At 36.7% G+C, this 22,845-nt stretch overlaps 2 protein-coding genes across 3 annotated transcripts in view; one reads left to right on the top strand and one right to left on the bottom strand.

The window, feature by feature from the left end:
• The window catches only part of HTR2C (5-hydroxytryptamine receptor 2C), a 260,479-nt gene extending 257,378 nt beyond the window's left edge, over positions 1-3,101 (bottom strand). The window contains exon 1 of one of the 2 annotated variants that reach the window (XM_004614477.2): positions 2,519-3,101. The gene's annotated coding sequence lies outside the window, so the exon portion shown is untranslated. The remainder of the gene's footprint in view (positions 1-2,518) is intronic. The other variant, XM_055122720.1, reaches the window with a different exon arrangement.
• LOC129399766 (uncharacterized) overlaps positions 1,598-22,845 on the top strand; it is a 60,083-nt gene continuing 38,835 nt past the window's right edge. Inside the window, exons 1-3 of the mRNA XM_055121140.1 lie at positions 1,598-1,657; positions 2,304-2,972; positions 14,684-14,761. Of these exons, the coding sequence (XP_054977115.1) occupies positions 1,598-1,657; positions 2,304-2,972; positions 14,684-14,761 (807 nt within the window). The remainder of the gene's footprint in view (positions 1,658-2,303; positions 2,973-14,683; positions 14,762-22,845) is intronic.

The following is a 22,845-nucleotide window of genomic DNA, read 5'->3' as shown; positions in this document are numbered from 1 at the left end:
TCCTACTGCACCCATACCTGTCATGTTATCATATAAATAGATCATCATTATCATACACGAAAGCTTTAGACATAGATCCATCAAGGAAGCATAGGGTTAATACAGAACTATGAGGACATGAAACCTCTATGTAGATAGATAGAAAACACTACCAGTGTTAGCTCCAATACCCCAAATCATACCTTGATATTGCAATCACAAACCTTATCCACCTTCTGAATTTCAGGACTTGCCTTGAACTTGTGGCTGTAGATGATTAAGGCTATTAGGAAAGAAGTCATGTGGGTGAGATAAATGCGTATTTTGTTTGTCCTAAGAAGGCTCAGAAAGAAAATATTCGGGGAATATAAATTATACTTTAATTATAATTTAAATTATAATTGAATATTCTTATAATCTACCTCCTTCCCAATAAATGAAACATTCTTTTTTTCCCCCCACCCAAAAGGGGTAGTTATGTAATTTCCAACGATCAATGTATTAACGTACAAGGAAATTGCACCCTTTTGAAGAAAAGGCATTTATTATGACTAAATATATTATATATTAATATTCAGTTATCATATGTTGATGTTTATATTAATAATATATATTAATATTTAGTCATAATTAATATCTTTACTTCAAAAGAGTGTGTGTATATATGCATATATATACATATATATATAGTTCATGGTAAAATAACATCCTCCTGCAGTAAATTACAGTATCAGTGGTTGGTCTTTTCCACTGTATAGGCATATCAACTCTATGTTAATACAAATATAAATATATTAACTCATTAATACCTGTTTCTACAGACTTCATATTTTGCATGGCTTACATGCAGAAAGTTCAAGAACTCCAGTTGGTATATTGCCTCTGTGTGAAATCACAAATTTTTGCTTACTGTGCCCAACCTTACTCATTTTAACACAATGCCATATCCTCCCTCCCCACACCCCCCTCCCCCAATCAGGTTTCTTTGATTAGCCTGCCTAAAATGTATCTGATAAAGGGCATGAGCTTAAAGGATCAGCAATTAGAGGTTCCCCTTGATGGAACTTGGGGCAAATGCTAATAAACAAGCTGCACCCCTTATTTGCAATGATTCTCCTCCACCAAATTATATATTCTCTGAATGACAAATGTCTTCCTGTGAATTAAAGTGCAGAGCTCTGCTCTCTCTCTCTCTTAAAAAAATAAAAGAGGAGGGAGGGGGATCCTGGGGACTAAAGGTAATATAAAAGGTAGAGTGCTTGGTTGCATGTTGCCAACCCTAGATCCCCTATAACACATATGATTCCCCCCAACCATTCCCGCTCCCCCCTCCCACCCGCCAAGGAGCAATCCCTGAGTGCAGAGCCAAGCTTAACCCCTTCGTATGTTTGGGTGTGTCCCCAAAACAAAAAACGGTGTGTGTGTGTGTGAGTGTGTGAGTGTGCATTTGTGTGTGAGTGTGCATTTGTGTTTCTGCATTTGTGTGTGCGTGTTTGGGGAAGGGAGGGTGTTCTTGTATACAATGCAAAATGTCACCTCTAGGTCACATATTACCCAAAAGGAAGTAAAAGGCAAGGGATACGGCGCAGAGAATAAACAGACACAGACTAGTTTTGTAATGACGAACTTTATGCGGTCTCAGGAACGGCAACCTGTTCTCCTGTGGAGCATTTCCGAGGTACGCTGATGAGATTACCTGTTTGGTTAAATTGAGTAAAGGAACTGGATTATGAGGCAGCGCTAGAGACTTCTCCGTAAACCTTTTTAAAATACGAAAGTGGGTACCACCGAGTGACTCATGTCTTTACATTTTCCTCTTAAACTTACGTGACAGTCAGCAGCGCTGTTTAAATGCAGCCCACAGCTATTAGACCCAAACACAGATCCGCAGTGTTTATCTCTCCAGCGCTACCAGTGTTTATTGACACTCTCAGAAAATTGGGGTCGATTTTAAAGAGAGCATAATAGGATATTTTCGCTCCCCCACCCACACCGCACTCCCAAATCTCCGTCTTCCACCCACCTGCCCTAAATCAGATTAAAAAAAAAATCGAAAAAAAAAAGAAAAAAGAAAACGTTCCACGCATCCCCAATTCAGCTGCACCTTCTGCAGCTTGAACCTTTGCTCGTAGTCACCCAGGATCAGTCTTCCTTCACCCCTCTACATCCTGAGACCCCCCCTCCCCCGCTCACCTTCCACCTTCCCTTTTGCACCCAGCTTCCCTGGCACGGTCTTATAGAGACGCCCCCCTCCCCCCGCCTCCTCCCGAGTCTTCAACTCCCGTTACCCCCCCCCCCCCCCCCGCTTTCCGACCTCTTTCCAGACGCTGGCGCCCTTCTGGTGGCACCTGAGCCCCCATCTCTTCCCAGGGACCCCGAGATGTGCGTGTTCAGACCCCCTCCTCTCCCCCCACATCGCGTGCGGTCTTCTCTACACCGCAACGGCCCGGGACTTGTCCCCGCTCCCTACCCCAGCCCCCAGCCCCAGCTCCGGCCGGGAGCTTGTGCATTTACCGCGCCGCCCGGGCTGCCAACTTACCACAAGCGTCCGGGAGGAGGACCACGCAGCGGTCGCCGCGGCGGCAGCGGGACGAGGGTCGGACTCGGCTGCAATCGGCCAGCGGAGCCCGCGGCAGTCTGTGCGCTGCTCTGCGCTGCGCGCCGCCAGCCCGCGCCTCGGCGGAGGGCGGGAGGGATGGAGGGATGGAGGGGGCTCGGCGCGAGGGGCAGCGCCAGCCAGTCAACCTCCTGCGGGCGACCGTGCGCCCCCGGACCGGTTCGGCTTGCTTGGTTCCGCTAGCTACCCTAGCTTAGTAACTGACCACCTCCAGCATCTCTGCGCAATTCGCACGCTCATGCTCGTCCGGCGGTCCCTAACTAACTACACTATTCTAAACGGACGAAGGCCATCACGCGAGCGCCACGACGATCTCGACGACTCCGACGACACGGGCGTCTACGAAGAAGGGAGAGAGTTCATCTGCCGCCGGCAGGTAAGGAGCAGGCAGGCCGATGGAGTGGACGAGGCAGACCGTCTCGCCGCTCCAAAGGCTGCGTAGGAGAGAGCTGTGCGCCCCGGGGAAGGCAGCTTCCCCGGCGAGCACCAGAGCGCCTACCCGGCTCTCCCGGAGCCGCACAGCGCTTTTGGGCCAGAGGCAGGATGAGGGGCGGGGCCACGAGTGACCAATCAACATTCAGCATTACACATGCCCCCTCTTTCCCCCACCCCACCCCAGAGCCTGTTTTGGCCGGTCTCGGTAGGTCTGCAGACTGCTGGTGGGCAAAGTGAGACCCCCCAGAGTGTTGGTGATAGGGGTGATTAACTTGGTTGGTGAGACCCCCGAGACTGAGAGGCACTGGAGTCCGTGGAAGTGGGGTAGATCTCAAGAATGAATCCTTAAACTTTCAAAGTATAACCTGCACACGCACACACACACACAAACACACGCACACACACACAAACACACGCACACACACAAACACACACACACACCCCTCACTTGAGCATTTCAGATCAATAAACACTTTTCAAACCTTGTAGGCTATACCGACTTCTGACACGCATTTGGAAAAATCTCTGCTGCGATTTTTGCTCTTTCCTTCAGTCGGAGTCGTTTTTGAGGCATCTGCAGGGCCAAATAGATTGAGCGTGCAGAAACTATGATCTTGTTTATAAGGCTCACTTCCCACCCCTTTTTCAGGGTCCCAAATGCTGAGCAAAAAGAAAAACCACTGATTTTACAGGAAGACAAACCCAAACTCAAAAGAAACCATTTAATTCCTTTCCTGATAACCTCCCATGGCCACCCAACTAAAAGCTTGTAAGGATAGCCCGAAGGCAGCTCATTCGGCTTTCAAAGGCAAGCCTAGCTCTGATTCTTCAGTACAAAGCCTAGAACCCCAAAGCAGAGGTCAAGGTAATAGGACAAGGGTTAACCACAAAAGCTAGCCCCTGCAAATAATTTGGTGAAAAGCTGTACCCTGCCTTAGCAGAGCCCCTTTCCACTAGCTCCAGGCTGGCAGGGTTCCTGCCGGGTCCAGCTGCAGCACAGAGAAGGGTTAGTTGGGTCACCTTCACCAAGGTGCCTCGGAGATTCTAAGGCGATCTCACATTGCTTCTAAGATAGAATGGAAGGCTTGGAGAGGAGTAGGGGCAGATGGAAGCTCCTCGGATCTCTACCGAGTCTCCCAGGCTAAGCTGTACTGTACCACGGGCCGGGCGTTAGAGAAGTCGGGACTAACTCCCTTGGAAATCGGGGATAGTTGGTCAAAAGACAGATATCAGAGTCTGAAAAGACAGCTTGGTACCGTACTGCAGAAAAGCGATTTTATGGAAGAGGCTATCGGGACAGTGCACTGGCTGGAGGCTCCAGTCCTTAGGGCGCGCAGGGGACCAGAGCTGGCGCCGCTCCCGGGGCTAAGGCTGCCCGAGTAGGCGCTATCTTTTGATTAGAATGAGAAAGGATTGGGGTGCAATGATAAACGTCGAATCACATCCCTCTCTGCCTTAGTTTCCCGCTGTGTAAGAAGAACTCTTACTATTGTTCAGTAACACACAGACAAATTTCAAACACTTTCAGGGCTCTAAATTTTAATTTGCCGCTAAATATACACTACCAACGCCCAAGTTAGATTTCCCAAAGAGAAACAATGAAAATAAAAAAAAAAAAAACCTTCGCGGTTTTCTTGAAGCATCTGTTGAATGCTGCACAGGTGGCCGCGGGTTTCACAGCCATGTTCGAGGACTACACAATGCTTACATATTTAGAAATGCTGTGTTAATGACGCTTAATTTGTAAATAGAGAAAGAAAATGCATATCTTCTCTTTTACTAAGTATGCACTCATCTTTTAAAAAGCCCCAAGTGTCCCCTTTATCCCTGTGAGCACGAAATGCTTTGTCTTGCTTTTTCTTTTTTTTTTCCTGGGGGGGACTTCTAGTTATTTTGTCCGAGTCAGGTTCTGGGTTTACTTTTTCAGAAATGTTAATATAAATGCCGGTGATATATACGCTAAGGCAAAAAAAAAAAAAAAAAAAAGACTGCCAGGCAGAGCGCCTGGAGATAGCAGCCGGCGACGGCGACAAGGGTGAAAGAGGGGACCCTCTCTACTCTCATCAGCTCTTTTGGGAACAGGCTTAGTGTCGCCCATCACGGTAATTGATGAAGACGCCTGTGCAGGTGATGATGCCTTAATAATTACAATTAACACTGTTTATGATCACATCTCCTTGAGGCGGTTCTCTCATCTCAGTATAGAGAAAGGGGACTCAGGGTGAATGAAACCCATCTAGGGATTCAAAGGCTTTCTGGTGCCGCAGGACGTTAACTAGCCGGGCTTCCAAATTAGATACGCGCAAGTAGGCAAATTCGCCTTTGAGCGGCGCTCGCCCAGCTGTTAGTTGCTGGCTGAGCCTGAACCCGCTTTCTGTCCCCAGAGCCAGCTCTGCTTCCCCAACAAAGGAGCCGCGACCGCCTCGTCCGCGCTTTAGTCTTCCGTGCCCAAAGCTCCGAGCCTGCAGGAGTTCAGGCCGATTTCACTAGGTGTTGCAGGTTCTAGCCACACTAACTAGAATATCATGTAAAGAAATGTTTATGGCATACTTTGAAACCGGCTAAGCAACGCAAAACAAATCCAAGCAAATGAGTTGTGTCTTCCCTAGACAGATTTTTTTCGAAACCGTGTCTGGCATTTCCCGGTGAAACGGCTCTATCCCCCCCCTCCCCAGGTTTTTTCATGATTCTTATAGTTTTAAGAAGTTCCTAGAAGGAGCCTAAATTTGCTGTGCAACTCTGATATTTGATGCAAACCCTCAGCACCCCGGACAGTTTTCACAAATTTGCCCCCCTTTCTCAGGATACAGTTGGGCTTGTTACTTTTGCACTAGGGAGGTTTCCAAAACTACTTTTCCAAGACAGCTTTCCAAAATCACTCCTTTTGAAAATTTATTTAAAAAAAATAAATAAATAGGAAATCATTTAAAAAGATTTGTGACTGTAGTAGTGACAATTCCTTATCTCTTAGGAGTTGGGAAACTTTCCTATGAATAATAGTAATCTACTTCGAATGGTTTTCCACTATTTTGGGATATAGTTATTATTAAGTTAACTCTTATATTATTATTCACTATACCGTTATAGTGAGTAGTAATATAATTGTTATTTTCCCTTTTTGGTCAGAGAAGTCGCAACTTTGACAAACTCAAAAGATTATGGTCTGTGATAGATTTAAAGAATGAATGGCTGGGTTTTGGAAAAGTACTTGAGGACAGATATTTTTGTAGCTAAAAGAAGATACTCATAAAGTCTAGTAGATGATTCCCTCATTCCCGGCTCTTGTTTACTACAGGATATAAATGAGCACATTGACAATCAATCACCCATATTTTTTTTTCAGTTTTAAAGAAAATCATAAGAGAGGTCTGTGGGAGAGTTTACATTACTTTTGGTCTTTATATAACTGTATCAAATAATATTTATAGCATTTCATATTTTTGGCCTATATCCAAATATCCATCCTTGAGGTAAAACTTATCACAATTAGCATGGCAAAATTCTCTCTTATTGTTCCTAAAGTAGGGCCACTGAAGAGGCAACAACCTAGAAAAACTCTATGTATAAATGATTCCTTACACAAAAAGGCTTTTTAATTTGGTAGGATTATTTTTAATGAAAAACAAAGCAGACGGACTCTATGTGCTCCTTAGGAAGGCAGGGGGCAGTCTCTGATCATGACAGTCTTCCAGTGCAGCATATTTTTTGAAAAGATCCTCTCTTCTAGTGAAAAACAACAATTAACTCTGATTTTCTTATACCTTTACTTGTGAGAGGAGAAAGAAACTGCAAGCCTTTCCGGAGGATTTGATAAGGAAGATCCCAAGACACCTTTTTGCCACCACTTCTCAAAATGAAAAGGAATTTTAAGGTCTTTAGAAAAAATTCTATGCTTCTCTTTTTTGAAATAAATGCTATTTAGAAACAATTTAATTGTATCTGACAAAATTGTAATTGTAGATTCTAGAAATAAATAAATACAATTAAAAATGCACTTCTAAGTTTGAGTAGGGAAGAACTTGGACTCCTATATACTTTTTCTCAAAGAGGTAAAATAATTAGAATCTATATAGACATTAGTGATTTAAAGGAGTGTAGGAGTATGTCATGAAACCCATTCATGATATAGTGAATGCATATGTTTCATTCAGCAAGCACAAGATGATGTGCTTGCTGAAAGATGGTGTTTAGAACTGTTTGTTTTTATTGAACAAGGATTTAAAGGTCAGGGCAACAGTGCTTTATTTTCCTTTAATTTTCCATTGAAGACGACTAAGCCCCTAAACTAGCAAAATTGGTACCTCAATATTGTATTCTGACTTTTTTAGATTACTTTGATCTTTGCTGCATATACCTATAGTTGTCATGGCTTTTGTCAGGCAAAAAACATTTGCTTCAGATTCATGTTTAAAATAATAGAGTTAGTTTTCCTATGCTTTATCTGTATCTTAGTACAATATTTCAAATGAGGGGCATTGCCTTCCATTGTTATATAATCCCTTCTCCCTTTTTTTCAGAATTGTCACCTCTGCTAAATTATGAGCATCTGAAACAAAGATTTAGTTAATAATTTCTTTATCTTCTTGTTCTCATTTATTCTAATACTAAGCACAAGGAACATAAATAACAATGGTTAATGCAAATTGTAATCACAAAAGAAGTTACTGAAAGGGGTGAAAGGTCAAGAACAGAAAGGTTGTTAAAATCTGAATTTTTTGATAGTTTGAATATTAAATTTGTGGCACATCAGGAAAAGATACTATAACTGATCAAGCTGACCAAGAGGAAACTTAATAGAAGTAAATGTTAGATGCTGAATTTTGGACAGCAAAATTCCACACAAATTTTAATCATCGTAATACAAAAATGTTTCATGGATTTCAGTTGGGATTAGGATCAACAAGTACTCAATGTGATATAATTGTTAGAAGACATAACTTTTTCTTTAGCTTTTTCAAATTTCAGAGAAAGAAGCTCTATTTGGTTCTTGAAGGCACATATTCTAAGAATAAAAGTAATTGTATAGACTTCATTCATAACTATGATTAAGAAAGTAGGGAACTTGAATCTTGTTATACAATTAATGGTGAATTTGTGGCTTTTGTATACTGGAAAGAAAGACTTGTTAGTTGACAAAAAATATTGAGAAATTTTGAATATCTCTAGTTACAGCCAAAATATCAGATTGTCAGACATAAAATTCTCTGACTCCTCTGAGATTTTCAGAAAGACATTTAATAAAGAATTGGCACCGTGAACTAATCAAATCACACCTGAAAATAATGCTTTAGGAAGCTTTTTAAATTTTTTGACCACTAATTTTATTTATCATTACAAATAGCAAGAGTGTAAAGTTACAACCATACGGAAGAAGTCAGTGAACTAGACATTTATCATACTGTCATTTAATGTAGAAAAATATAATTCACTAAGAAATGATAAGCAGAAATGAAGAACACATTAAGAACATACAAAGATTAATTTTAAAACTAGAGATAAGGAGGTTTCAAAACATGTATCTTATCTGAAGTCTTTGGAAAAATGATCTACCTGTTTCTGTATATTTGACTCTGTTCTTTCATCCTTGTGCTGAGTTGATACTTATTTTTACTTTAAAATTGCCAGACAATTTTAAAGACAGAATTAAAATTCACACGCAAAAAAATAGTTTCTTAAACTAAATAATTTTATCATAGCATAAAGACACTTGTATAGTATGATATAAAGTTAAGCTTAGTTCAAAGAGGTTCTTTTCTTAATTTCAAGAAATATCAGATTGTGATATGTAGAATTCCCTGACTCTTGAGATTTTCAGAGATTCTTAATAAAGAATTGGCACAGTGAAGTAGACAAATTACACCTGAAAATATGTTAAAGGAGGTCTTTTTAGTTTTTCTACTAATAATTTTATGTAACTGAATAAATGACCAAATGTCAAGGTAACAACCATACTGAAGAAGTCAGTAAACTGGACCTTTTATCACACTATTATTTTGTGTCGGAATGATATAATTCACTAACATATGATAATCAGGAGATAAGGATATAGGATAGAACATACTCAGATTAATATTAAAAATAGATTTAAGGAGGCTTGAAAATATGTATCTTGTCAGCAGAATTTGCAAAACAGAATTACCTTTTTTTGTTTATTTGACCCCCTTCTTTCATTCTTGTGCTGAGTGAAATTCATTATTACTTTAGTAATGCCAGACATTTTAAAGATAAATTTAATATGCACATTGAAAAATATTTCCTGAAACCAAATAGTTTTATCATGGCATAAAACCACATTTCCAGTGATATATCAAGTCAGGCTTAGTTTAAAGAGGTTTTATTTCTATTCTTAATTTCCAAAAATATCAGATTGTGACTTAGAATTCCCTGACTCTTTTGAGATTTTCAGACAGATTTCTAATAAAGAATTGGCACAGTGAATTGGTCAAATAACACCTGAAAATATGTTTTAGGGATTTTTTTTTGTTTTCCGACTAATAATTTCATGTAACTGTATGAATGGCAATAATGTGAAGCTGACAACCATACTGAAGAAGCCATGAAGTAGACTTTTATTATACTATTAAGTTACATAGAAATTATATAATTCACTAACCTATGATAAGCAGAAGAGAAGGATATATTATAGAACATACTCAGATTAATTTTAAAAACTGAATTTATGAGGTTTGAAAATATATCTTATTAGAAGTCTTAGCAAAACTAAATTTCTGTTTATTTGACTCTATTTCTTCATTCTTATGCAAGTAATATTCATTACTACTTTGGTATAGTCAAACATCTTTAAAAATAAAATTCAAATTCACATAAAAATATTCCTTGAAACTAAATATTTTTTTTTCATGGCATAAAACCACCTTTTCAGTTTGATATAAAGTTAAACTTAATTCAAAGAGGTTTTTTTCTTAATCTAGAAATATCAAATTGTGAGACTTATAATTCCCTGCCTCTTTGTAGATTTTTGGAAAGAACTTTAATAAAGAAATGTCACAGGGAACTACTCAAATCACACCTGAAAATATGTTTTAGGAAGCTGTTTTAGTTTTTCAACTAATAAACTTATGTAACTGCATAAATGGCAAAATGTCAAGCTAACAAAAATATTGAAGAAGTCAGTAAATTGGACTTTTAATCACACTATTTTACATATAAGTGATATAATTCACTAACATGATGAGCAGGAGAGAAAGATATATGATAGAACATACTCAGATTAATATTAAAAACTAGATTTAAGAAAGCTTGAAAATAAGTATCTTATCAGCAGTATTTGCAAAATTGAATTTTTTGTTTATTTGACTCTATCCTTTCATTCTAGTACTGAGTGATATTCATTATTACCGTGTTAATGCCAGACATTTAAAAGATAGAATTAAAATTCACATTAAAAATAGTTCCTGAAACTAAATAATTTTATCATGGCATATAGAAACTTTTTTCAGTATGATATAAAGTTAGGCTTAAAGAGGTTTTATTTTTTGATTTCTAAAAATTTCAGATTGTCAGACTGAGAGTTCCCTCATTCCTTTGAGATTTTCAGAAAGACTTTTAATAAAGAATTGGCACAGTGAACTGGTCAAATCACATCTGATAATATGTTTTAGGAGGCCTTTTGTGTTTTTATACTAATAATTTTAAATAACTATATAAATGGCAATAACTAACAACAATACTGGAGAAGTCAGTAAACTGGACCTTTTATCACACTATTATTTTGTGTCGGAATGATATAATTCACTAACATACGATAATCAGGAGATAAGGATATAGGATAGAACATTCTCAGATTAATATTAAAAAATAGATTTAAGGAAGCTTGAAAATTTGTATCTCATCAGTAGTCTGCAAAAATGAATTTCCTGTTTCTGTTTGATTCAATTCTTTCATTCTTGTGCTGAGTGATATTCATTATTACCTAAGTATTGCCAGACCTTTTTAAAGATAGAATTATGTTCACGTTCAAAAATAGTTTATGACATGAAATAATTTTATCATGATATATAGCAACTTTTTTAGTATGATATAATGTTAGGCTTAGTTCAAAGAGGTGTTATTTCTTAATTTCCAAAAGTATCAAATTGTGAGACTTAGGGTCCCTGACTCTTTTGAGGTTTTCAGAAAGACTTTTGATAAAGAGTTAGCACAGTGAACTAATCAAATCACATCTGATAATGTTTTAAGAAGCCTTTTTTTCTAATAATTTTACATAACTCCACAAATGGCAAAATGTCAAGGTAACAACCATACTGAAGAAGTCAGTAAACTGGACTTTTATCATACTATTATTTTATGTAGAAATAATTCACTAACAGATGATAGGCAGGACAGAAGGATATACTACAGATCATAGTCAGATTAATTTTAAAAACTAGAGTTAAGGAGGCTGGAAAATATGTATCTTATCAGTAGTCTTTGCAAAAGTGAATTACCTGTTTCTGTTCATTTGACTCTATTCTTCATTCTTGTGCTGACTGATGTTCACTATTACTTTGATAGTGCCGGATTTTTAAGATAGAATTTATATTTACATTAAAAAATAGTTCCTGAAACTAAATAATTTTATCATGTTACAAGTCACTTGTTCAATGTGAAATAAATTTATGCTTACTTTGAAGAGATTTTTTCTTAATTTCCAGAAGTATCATATTGTGAGACTTAAAATTTCGAGTGATGAAGTCATGAGATTTTCTTATAAATGATAAACATGGAGAGTATCATGCTAAGTGAAATGAGTCAGAAAGAGAGGGATAGACATAGAGGGGCTGCACACATTTGTGAAGTATAGAATAAAATCACCCAAGGACAGCAGATACAAGGGCCAGGGGGATTGTCCTATGGCTTGAAGACTACTTGAGGAGCAGAGGAGAGAAGGCAGATGGAATAGAGAAGGGATCACTAAGAAAATGATGGCTAGAGGAACCAGTTGGGATGGGAGATGCATGCCAAAAGCAGATAATGGACCAAACATGATGACCTCTCAGTGTCTGTGTTGCTAGCCATAATGCCAAAAAGTAGAGAGAGTTTGGTGAATATTGTCTGCCATGTAGTCAGGGGGATGTTGGGAAAGGGGGGGGGATATAACGGGGATATTGGTGGTGGGGAATGTGCACTGGTGAAGGCATGGGTGTTTGATCATTGTGAAATTGTAACCCAAACAGGAACGCTTGTAACTATCTCACGGTGATTCAATAAAATTTTAAAAAAAAACTAAAAAATTCCCTGAGTCTTGAGAACTTCAGAAAGGCAAAGAATTGGCACAGTAAACTAGTAATTTGATACCTGAAAATATGTTTTCGAAAGCCTTTTTAGTGTTTCCACTAATAATTTTATGTAACTGAATAAATGGCAATAGTGTCATGCTAACAAGCATACTGAAGAAGTTAATGAACTAGACTTTTATCATGTTACTATTTTACATAGAAATATGAATTACTAATATATGACAAGCAGGAGAGAAGGATGCATTACAGATCATACTCATAAATCTTAAAGATTAGAGTTAAGGAGTTTTCAAAATGTGTATCTTATCAGAAATCTTTTCAAAACTGAATTAACTGTTTATGTATATATGACTCTGCTATTTCATACTTGTCCTGAGTTGTTATTTATTTTTACTTTAGTAATACCAGAAATTTTTAAAAATAGAATTTAAATTCACATTCAAATAATAGTTTCTGAAACTAAATAATTTTATCATGGCATAAAGCCTCTTGTACAGTATGATAAAAAGCTTATTTCAAAGAGGTTTTGTTTCTTAATTTCTAGAAAAATCAAATTTTGAGACATAGAATCTCCTGACCCTTCTGAGATTTTTCAGAAAGACTTCTAATAAAGAATTGGCAAGTGAACTAGTCAAATCACAACTGAAATTAATGTTTTAGGAGTCATTTCTACTAATGATTTTATGTAACTGTATAAATGGCAATAATATAAAGCTAACAATCATAATGAAGATGTCAGTGTTTAGACTTTTACCATACTAATATTTTATGTAGAAATGATGCAGTTCCCTAATACATGATAAGAAGAGAAGGATACATTACAGAACATACTCAGATTAATGGGCTGGAGCTATAGCATAGTGGTTGGGTGTTCGCCTTTCACGCGGTCAACCTGAGTTTGATTCCTCTGCCCCTCTTGGAGAGCCCAGCACGTATTGGATATGCCAAAAACAGTAACAATAAGTCTCTTTATATTTTTATTAATATTAAATTAATATTAAAAACTAGATTTCAGGAGGCTTGGAATATGTATCTTATCAGCAGTCTTTACAAAACTGAATTACCCATTTCTGTTTATTTGACATTAACTGTTATTCTGTTTATTCTGCTCATTCTTATGCTGAATGATAATGATATCCATTATTACTTTGGTAATGTCAGGCATTTTTAAAGATAGAATTTAAATTCACATTGAAAAAATAGTTCCTGGAACTAAATAATATTATCATGGTTTAAAGCCACTTGATTGTGTGATATAAAGTTAAGCTTAGCTTAAAGATGTTACATTTCTTAATTTCCTGGAGGCTAGAGGCAGTAGGGAAATGCTGAATTTATAACTCCTCTTTCAATGTTATGAACAATGTTATGAACATCTTGTAGACAGGATAACTCAGATGAAAGGAGCTAATGTTTGAAATATGGCATTACTTCCTCCTCCCAAGTCTCCACTGGAAACTCTCAATTGGTTTAAAATGACAATATATTTCTTTGTATTTACTCACTAAAAATAATATGGATAAGGATGCAAAATGGAAAAACATTGATGAGTAAAATTTAAGAGATGATTGTTTAATTGCAGAATGCATGCATCTTTGGTATTTTCTCATTACTCAGTAGTTCAGTAGTTAAATTTTCACCAGTGATCAACATAATTTAGTTTACCTAATCCATTTAGAATGAATAGCTTGTGAACTCAATATCTCATCTTCTAATAGCAAACATTCTATTTTTTAAGATAAAAGGGAAATATTTAATAAAATATTTTGATGCCAAATATCTGCACTTATGTTTTAGTTTATAGTCATGTACATAACTACTCCATTTTGTCTAGATAGAGTTTAATTTGAAACAATAGCCAACACAGCCATGATTACCATGTTATGAGATTATTGGAGTTTAATCAACTAAAGGATTCAAAAGGCCATAAAATATATTTTGACCCAGGCAGTTAAACATTTACTTTTAAACCTTATTTTATTAAAGCGTTATGATTTACAAAGTTATTTGTAGTTGATTTTTGAAGTTACACGATTTTAATCTGATTTTTTTCTTTTAGCTACTATAGGAAAATGATAGTAAATCCTTGACTAGGTGACTGTGTACTGAAAAGTAATGAATGCATATACTGGATCATAGCTGTCTATACATATACATAGCTGGGGATGGGTGTCAATTGCAAAGAGAGAGACAGAGACCAAGACTTGCCAGAGAGTTTGACTTTGTTAGCTTTCTATTTGCCAAAAATCCTTTACTTATACAACTATTACATTAAAATACATCTTTATCTTTTAGACTGCCATATATTCAATAGCCAACAAAAGTTGCTAAATCAAGAATTAGAGGGCTTAGTCTATCATTGTAACTTGTTTAAGGTATTTCTGACTCCAAGATATCTCTATTGTTTTCTCAGTAGAACTTGACTGATGTTCAACAGATACATGAAAGAAAGTTCAAAATGAAAGGTGAATTTCAGAAAACACATGGAACTAAGGTAAAGATTTCTGGAAGTACTAATCATTATATTTTCTTCCAGGCAACTTTGTTAGTGAAAATCAACTATTTCTATTACCTATATTTGGTTTGATAACAAATTATTCTCACCGAGTTATATCCAGTATGTATTTCTCATACATATATTTATGATACATAAATATGTATATTTATATATAAATAAATATAAATTTATATTATAAATATATTATCTGAATGAAGTCTCCCGGAACCCAGATTATGTGGAACTTTGTGACCTTGGACTCTGGACTCAGACTCAGTGGGACCTGGAAGCAGAGATCCTCTGCCTGCTATCTCCCAGTCTCCAGTGACCCAGGGATCACACCCATAAGCACACCCTGCCACACCATGCCAGAGAGTCTCCTCATGGGCCCACCCTACAGATATCAACGGCTGCTCCTCCCAGACGGGAGTATAAGATGAGGCTCCCATAGGCATGCCACTGGACTATGCGCCAGGCTGTTTTCACTCGGGGTGCTACAGAGGGTGCGGATGAGAACCCTCCCTGCCCCAAGGGACCCAGCTCCAGCAGTCGACCTCCAATACCCAACTGCTGTCATGCTCCAGGCCATTTTCTGGACTCATTATAAGACATTTCCTACACATTTTCCATAATTACCACACCATATTTGATGGAGTTCAGACAATAGGCAACAAATCATATATATATATATATGTATATATATATATATATGTGTGTGTGTGTGTGTGTGTGTGTGTGTGTGTGTGCGTGTGTGTGTGTGTGTGTGTGTATCTCTAGGAGAGCCTGGCAAGCTACTAAGACTATTTTGCCTGCACGGGCAGAGTCCAGCAAGCTACCTGTGGTGTATTTGATATGCCAAAAACAGACTTAACGATAAGTCTCATTCCCCTGACCCTTAAAGAGCCTCTGATCGTTGGGAATGACGAGTAAGGAGAGGCTGCTAAAATCTCAGGGCTGGGAGGAATAGAGACACTACTGGTGCCCACTTGAGTAAATTGATGAACAATGGGATGACAGTGATGACAGTGATATTAACCAAGAGTATCCTGCTGCAAGTCAGAGCCTGACAGGCTACCCGTGGCGTATTCGATATGCCAAAAACAGTAACAAGTCTCATAATGAAGACATAACTGGTGTCCGCTCGAGCAAATCGATGAATAATAGGACACAGTGCTATGTATTTCTCGAGTTTTTTCTATTAATTTGTTTTAAGCTAATGTCACATTTATAATCATAGCAGTGATTTCCAATTCTAACTTAAAAAAACCAATAGAATATATACAAAGAAAATGGTGGTTTGTTTTTCAAAGTCTAGACAGTTATTGTGATGTTTTTATCCATTAAAGTATCTTAAGTTTTTTGAAATTGCGTTAGGAATATGTTCTGTGTGCTGAGCACATATAGTGACCCATAGTGGTTTCTGGCCTGTGCGTGTGTACTTGTGTGTGTGTGTGTGCTTGCACCAGAGCTAAAGGGCTTAACCCCTGGTGAACTAAAAAAAGTGATATGTGAGTATTATGAAAACCCTGCAAGCACATGTATTAGCTCAAGTAACACCCAGTTAACACTGAAGCCAGAATTTGCATGGACATTGGGACTAAATGAATGTGATCCTTGGGAATCATGTGTGCAAATACTATGCCACAAACTAGTGTGTTAGTGTCACAACCAGATGTGTGACTACAGACAAGTATCATGATTAAAAATTATAGGATTGCTACAGTTGTGTGTGTTTATTTATGTGGCCATTGGCCATTTCAATAATAAAAATGAAGAGAAGGGGGAAGTAAAATAAAATAAACCAGTAATTTTTAAAAGAAGATTATATCAGATATTTTTGAATTTTGATTTTTTTGAGTTAAACTTATGTTTGGTGATAATAATTTTAGCTTCATAATCACTGTATCACTGTCATCCCGTTGCTCATTGATTTGCTAGAGCAGGCACCAGTAATGTGTCCATTGTGAGACTTGTTACTGTTTTTGGCATATTGAATACACCACAAGTAGCTTGCCACGCTCTGCCATGCAGGCGAGATGCTCTCAGTAGCTTCATAATATTTTATCAAATATCATGACAATACCTGACCTTATAAAGCCAACAGAGGGAACGCAAAATGTGCCTTGTTTATATAATGTAGATGTAAAATTTACTTCAGCGTACTGAAGAGTTTTCTTCAACCTCTTCTATTTCCTCATATGTCTGTTCTTGTAGAAAATGTAAGTTTTCTTGAAAGTTTGCAGACAACAAAGATGAAATATAGATCAATATTTTTAAAAGTTGAATTGACAAATAGTATTTCCATAAAACAAGTTCTACTAATGAATTATGAAATAAAAAAGTATAATGAAACTTGAATATCTCTTCTTCTTCCCATTCAAGAAGAATGGATAGTTTTAAAAACACAAATTAGAATTACTGAGTCCTATCCAACATTCTTTTACATACTGTGTAATCTGAAATATTTATAATATCGTGGTGTAATCTGGCTAGAGTTTCTTTAAATGTTAGATATTTTCAAATGTTGATGCATGTGATTTTGAAAAAATTTTAAGAACTATAGTGTACATAAACAAACACAAAGCTAATTAATGTTAATTAAGAGAAATTTGCACCACAGGATGAGGCAAAAAATCAACAAACAAGCAAATGAAAATCCAGAAAAAAAGGAAAAAAATGGAAAGATTTACTTTAAGTAGAATTATTTTGCACTAGGTGATTTAGTGACCAAATCCAAAATTAACATACAAACAGACCCCAAATTTTTATCTTAACCATGTGGGGTGTGTATAGTTTTTTACTGAGAATGGAAAAGAATCTTTAGGTATAATATTTCATTTAATAAAGAATAATTTTCTCTGAAAAAGTCATCTGTGTTGTTGAAGATACTATATTTCAATTCATTCTTCTCTATCTTTAATGATCTTAAACTATTTGACCTCTTTGTTGGAAAGTCTTAATTCTGAATTCTAAGGAACTCTGAATTCTGAAATACCTAAGGAAGGTAAGTACATGCAGTACAAACTTGAGCATAACAGAAAAACACTTTTATCAGGAAGATTTGAATTGAAACTCATATCAAAGTACATAGAGCCTATTTTTGATGGAATCAAATTTATTACTTTTTAGAACCATGAACATCAAATGTTAAAATGAATAAGCTAAACTGACGAAAAACTCATTCTCTTATTCTGACATTTGGATTAGTGATTGCTAGCTTCATAATTGTTTGCTTTACTGAGTTCATAGTGTTCTGTTCATAATTCACTGGGCTTAAATTTTACTGGCAATTGGATCACAAAATATTTCATAAGTTCCACAATTTTGGCAATAGAAATGACCTTTCTAGAACATTATCATTATTTGAAAAAACAGTTTTATATTTTTATTCTATAAAAATAATATAATATTCAAGCTATGTCTATGAAACTTGATAAAATTTCTTGAACAGAATCCATTAGTAGATATGTAATTTTTCAATCTTCATTTATACCTATAATATGTCACCTCTCCCCTTAAAGTCAACACCAGATAAGGAATTACAGCAAGTTTTGATTTGCATTTTTCTCAGTTTTGCATGAATTATAACATTTTTTAAATTTAATGTTAAATATTATTTAAAAATTATTTTAGGATATTGCAATCAACCCATATGATGTATGAACTTATGATTAAGGCTATATTTCCATATGAGGAAGCTGAATAAAATCTGGTACACTGAAAATTTTCTATTATAGTAATCAGAAGAATTGAGGCTCCATTAAGTTTATTTGCTTTTATATGGATAAAACATATCAAGTTAAGCAAAGATTCCAACTATAATATATTTGCCTGAAAATAATTATAACAATATGTATGAAGATTTCTCAATCAAAGCTTCTAAAACATTAGCATTCTTTATAGTCCTATGATAGTTTTTTTTTTATTTAAGAACCAGTGCAGAAATCAAAGCTGATAAAATTTGGTGATCTATCAGTTGGATGTTCTACAAAATGTTCATATGAATAACTATGAAAAGAAAGCAAGGCCTGAATTTCCATGTACACATAGATAGTGCCAATCATTTTTAAACATCTGCAAGTTTATGAAATGGAAATTCCAATATGAATTAGAATAGGAAGTATACTATACTGTATCAAATTATTTGAATTTATATAATTGGTATCACAAAATGACCTTTATGGCTTGTTTTCTGTCAATTCCATTTACCATTACCTTAACATTTTTTTCTTTAGCAAGTATTACATGTTAAATTTATTATACACTTGACAATAGGTGAGCATTGGTGGAGGGAAGGTGAAATTGATGGTGGGATTGGTGTTCAAAAATTGTATGCCTGAAAGAACTCTATTATGAACAGCTTTGTAAATGACAGTCGCTTTATTAATAAAAAATAAAGTTTTAAAATAGTTTCTTTTGATGCAATCTTCCATCTTTTATTCCACGCACCATTTTCTTAAATTTTATGACCTCTTTACTTTTATTATATACTTTAAGGATTTTTGTGTTCTTGTTTGCTTTTGACTAGTTTCAGATTTTAACAGAATAGAGGCAGCAGTAAGAACTCTGGAAACCTATGGCGATCATTGATTTTTGATAAATAAGAGTTTGACAATAGAGTGACAATTTCTCTTATCTGCTCTGCACTTTCTCTGCTTTCTAAATAATAACAAAGAAAGAAAACAAAATAGCTTTCTTTTTATATTTATTTATTGCTGTTGCAGTACTCAGCCATCATGTGGTGTAAGGAATTAACCCAAGGGTTGCATACATGCAAGTCTTTACCACATGAGCTATATTTATGGCTTTCTCTCTAACCTTATATAATTTTATTGAGGTTAATAGTTAGATTTAGATTATTTGTATTTCACCAAGATTTTATGTAGGAAAAATGCTTACATATGCATGTTTCAATTTGCTTAAAAATTTTGTGGAAATTATACTTGTCTAAAAATTTTAATATCATAGGGGCTTATTTCAATTTTTAGTACTTTTTTGCCCTAGGGGTATTCACATACAATTTTTAGATTACTCTTAAAAATGTTATAATGGAAAAACTTATTGAGATACAATTTAAAATCATAGTATTTGTCAGAATGAATTATATATAATTTTCATTAGAGAGTTTTGATATAATCAACACCATCCAATTTTTATTGAGATTTAAAAATGTATCTTATAAGTAATATAAATTTTAGGTTCAACAAAGTTAGCTTATTCTAGTAAGTGTATGTTTTTCATTATGCTGATGGTTACTTTAATATATTGAGGTATATGTAGCAACATCATATTTTTTTAGTAGAAACTCTCAATTGGTGCTTAGAGTATCTAGGGTTCATTCATAGAAGTATTTGGACACTTAGACCAGTAATTCTATTCTAAGATCCAAGGATAAGGTGCTACTCTAACCTTGCAGTACCTGAGATAACGCAGACAATTCCTGTAGCACTTAAGGGCCTCCAGGGCATTCCCAATGATGACTGGGAAACCTTTTGGAGCTGGGGGAATGCCTCTGAGCTATTTTACTATCTCTTAGCTGAGATGTCATATTTTATAAATGATTGAAAATTTGATGAAATCTGGAGCACAATTTGTGACTCTAGGATATCAAGTTTTAGTGCTATGCTTAAGACTATGCAATAATTGTTGAAGTCTTCTTTGATGAATAGAAATACAGTGTATATTGAGTAGTAAATAGGAATTTGGAACACTCAACAGTTCTAATCTCTTGTCAAATAAAGCATGTGGTGATCTTTCTTTAATCAATAATTTAGATCGTCGCCCACTTGTGATTTGTCAACTCTATTTCCTCCTTAATGATAATTAATTCCATAAATATCAGCTGGAAAGACTGAAAAGAAGCATCAGACATAAGACTTAATCTATACTATTAAGAATTGTGCATTGTCGGGGCCGGAGCGATAGCACAGCGGGTAGGGCATTTGCCTTGCACGTGGCCGACCCGGGTTCGATCCCCGGCATCCCATATGGTCCCCCAAGCACTGCCAGGAGTAATTCCTGAGTGCAAAGCCAGGAGTAACCCCTGAGCATTGCTGGGTGTGACTCAAAAAGCAAAAAAAAAAAAAAAAAAAAGAATTGTGCATTGTCTATGACCTTTCCCTGGGTCCCCTGAACCAAAAACGCCCTTCCCAAACACCTCTTAAACCCAGGACATGCCTCAAAATACCCATAAAACTAACCCCAGAACTCTCAGACTCTAATGTATCTGGGGAGCAACAACACCATTTCATCCGCATGAATTTGAAGGGTTCTTGGGTTCTTATATAGTTCTCAAATGTATGTGTTTAACTGTTCTTTACAAACAAATATATTAGACACTGAACTGCATGGCCAATGAAGTAACATCCTAAGGGCACAAGGCACAAACACTGTTAGGCTAAAAGATTATAAGGAGTAATGCTGAAAATAGCAAATTGAATCAGACCTCAGATATCTGGCATCTGGAACTCAATCTGTAGCACCCAGAAATCTTTGAGAAAAGTAGTTAAACAAGATTTCAACGGCTCTGGAATATAGGAACTGAAGTCTTGGAAAGGCACTGAGCTGAAATAAACTCTCAAGCCTCATCTATGAGAAACTGAAATCAATGGTTCATACAATGGCCGTGGAATTAAAGCAATCACTAGAAGAAAACTCCAACCAACATAAATATGAACTTATCCAGGGTATCAAAGAGTGCATTCAAATGTTATTTAAAGAGCGAAAAATATACAACCATATCACAACAACAGAATTAAAAATACAAAGGAACATATCAGTGATCACTTGTATCACTTGTTATCCCGTTGATCTTTGATTTGCTTGAGCGGGATCCAGTAATGTCTCCATTTGTCCCTGTCGCGTGCTAGTGTAGCCAATGATATCTGCTCACTCTAGGAACAGGAAGAGCCTCAAATCATTAATTCAGGGTTTTGATGAAGAAGTCTGACCTTATCTTTGGTGGGCAGCCATGAGATCTTTTGACGTCCCATGGAATCCAGTTGGTAACAGCTCTAGTCTAGCGGTCATCTCTGAATCACATTACATGTACAAACCATCTGATTTTTGACGCCTTGGCAAACGAAACAGCGTCCCTGTTTCTGGATCATCACAAAGGTCAGAACTACGGATTCCTTCTCTCACTTGAGTGAAACGTGATACTCCTAGCATGGCTCTTTCAATTCCTCTTTGGGATACCCGAATAGTGTTCTCATCCTGCTTTCTTGGGCCCAGGTCTCTGAGGCTTATGTTAGTGCAGGAAGAACAGAGGAGTTTAAAAGATGTGCCCAGAGCCAGAGGTTCTTCATCCTCTTAACTACTTCTTAACGCTCTTGAAGGCGTTCATGCTGCTTTCTTCCTCCTGCGCAGTTCTGGTGCCAAGTCGTTCCTCATGTTGAGTTCTCGACCCAGGTTCACATAGCTGCTGCATTCGAAGATGTTTGTACCATTGAGAGCAAATGAGACCTTTCCGCACTCACTGTCAAAATTGGCCAGCATTTGTGCTGCTTGGCTAATGTTTGGCGTTATGAGAATGATGCCATGAGCGAAGCAGAAGTGATATAGTTGTTGACCTTCTATCTTCACTCCCATTCCTTCCCATTAAAGTCATTGCATGATGTTCTTGTCGGTGGTACTGAAGAGTTTCAGTGAAATGGTATCACCCTGTGGAACCGCTCTCTTTACGCCAATGATCACTTCCTTGTAGAGTGGTGATATCTTGGTGGTGAATCCATAATGTTTGGCTAGGGCTTTGATGTCCGCTTCAGTCTCAACAGAATCAAAGGCCTTATTTAAATCGATGAACGTTAGACAGAGCGGCATCTTGTACTCTAGTGAAACTTCAATGAGTTTGGTCACTGTGTTGATACAGTCGATGGTGCTGAATCCTTTTTGGAATGGGGCTTGCTCGCATGGTTGTCCTTTGTCTAGTGTTCTGCCTATTCTATTCAGGATGACTCAAGTGAACAACTTGTAGATTAGGGATAACAGGCAGATTGGGCGATAGTTGCCAATGTCGTGGATGTCTCCTTTCTTGTACAACAGAACGGTACTGCTGGTTTTCCATTCAGATGGAACCTTGC

Source organism: Sorex araneus, chromosome X (assembly GCF_027595985.1).
Source record: "Sorex araneus isolate mSorAra2 chromosome X, mSorAra2.pri, whole genome shotgun sequence".
NCBI classification, from domain to species: Eukaryota; Metazoa; Chordata; class Mammalia; order Eulipotyphla; family Soricidae; genus Sorex; species Sorex araneus.
This window is presented reverse-complemented; position numbering and strand designations above follow the sequence as displayed.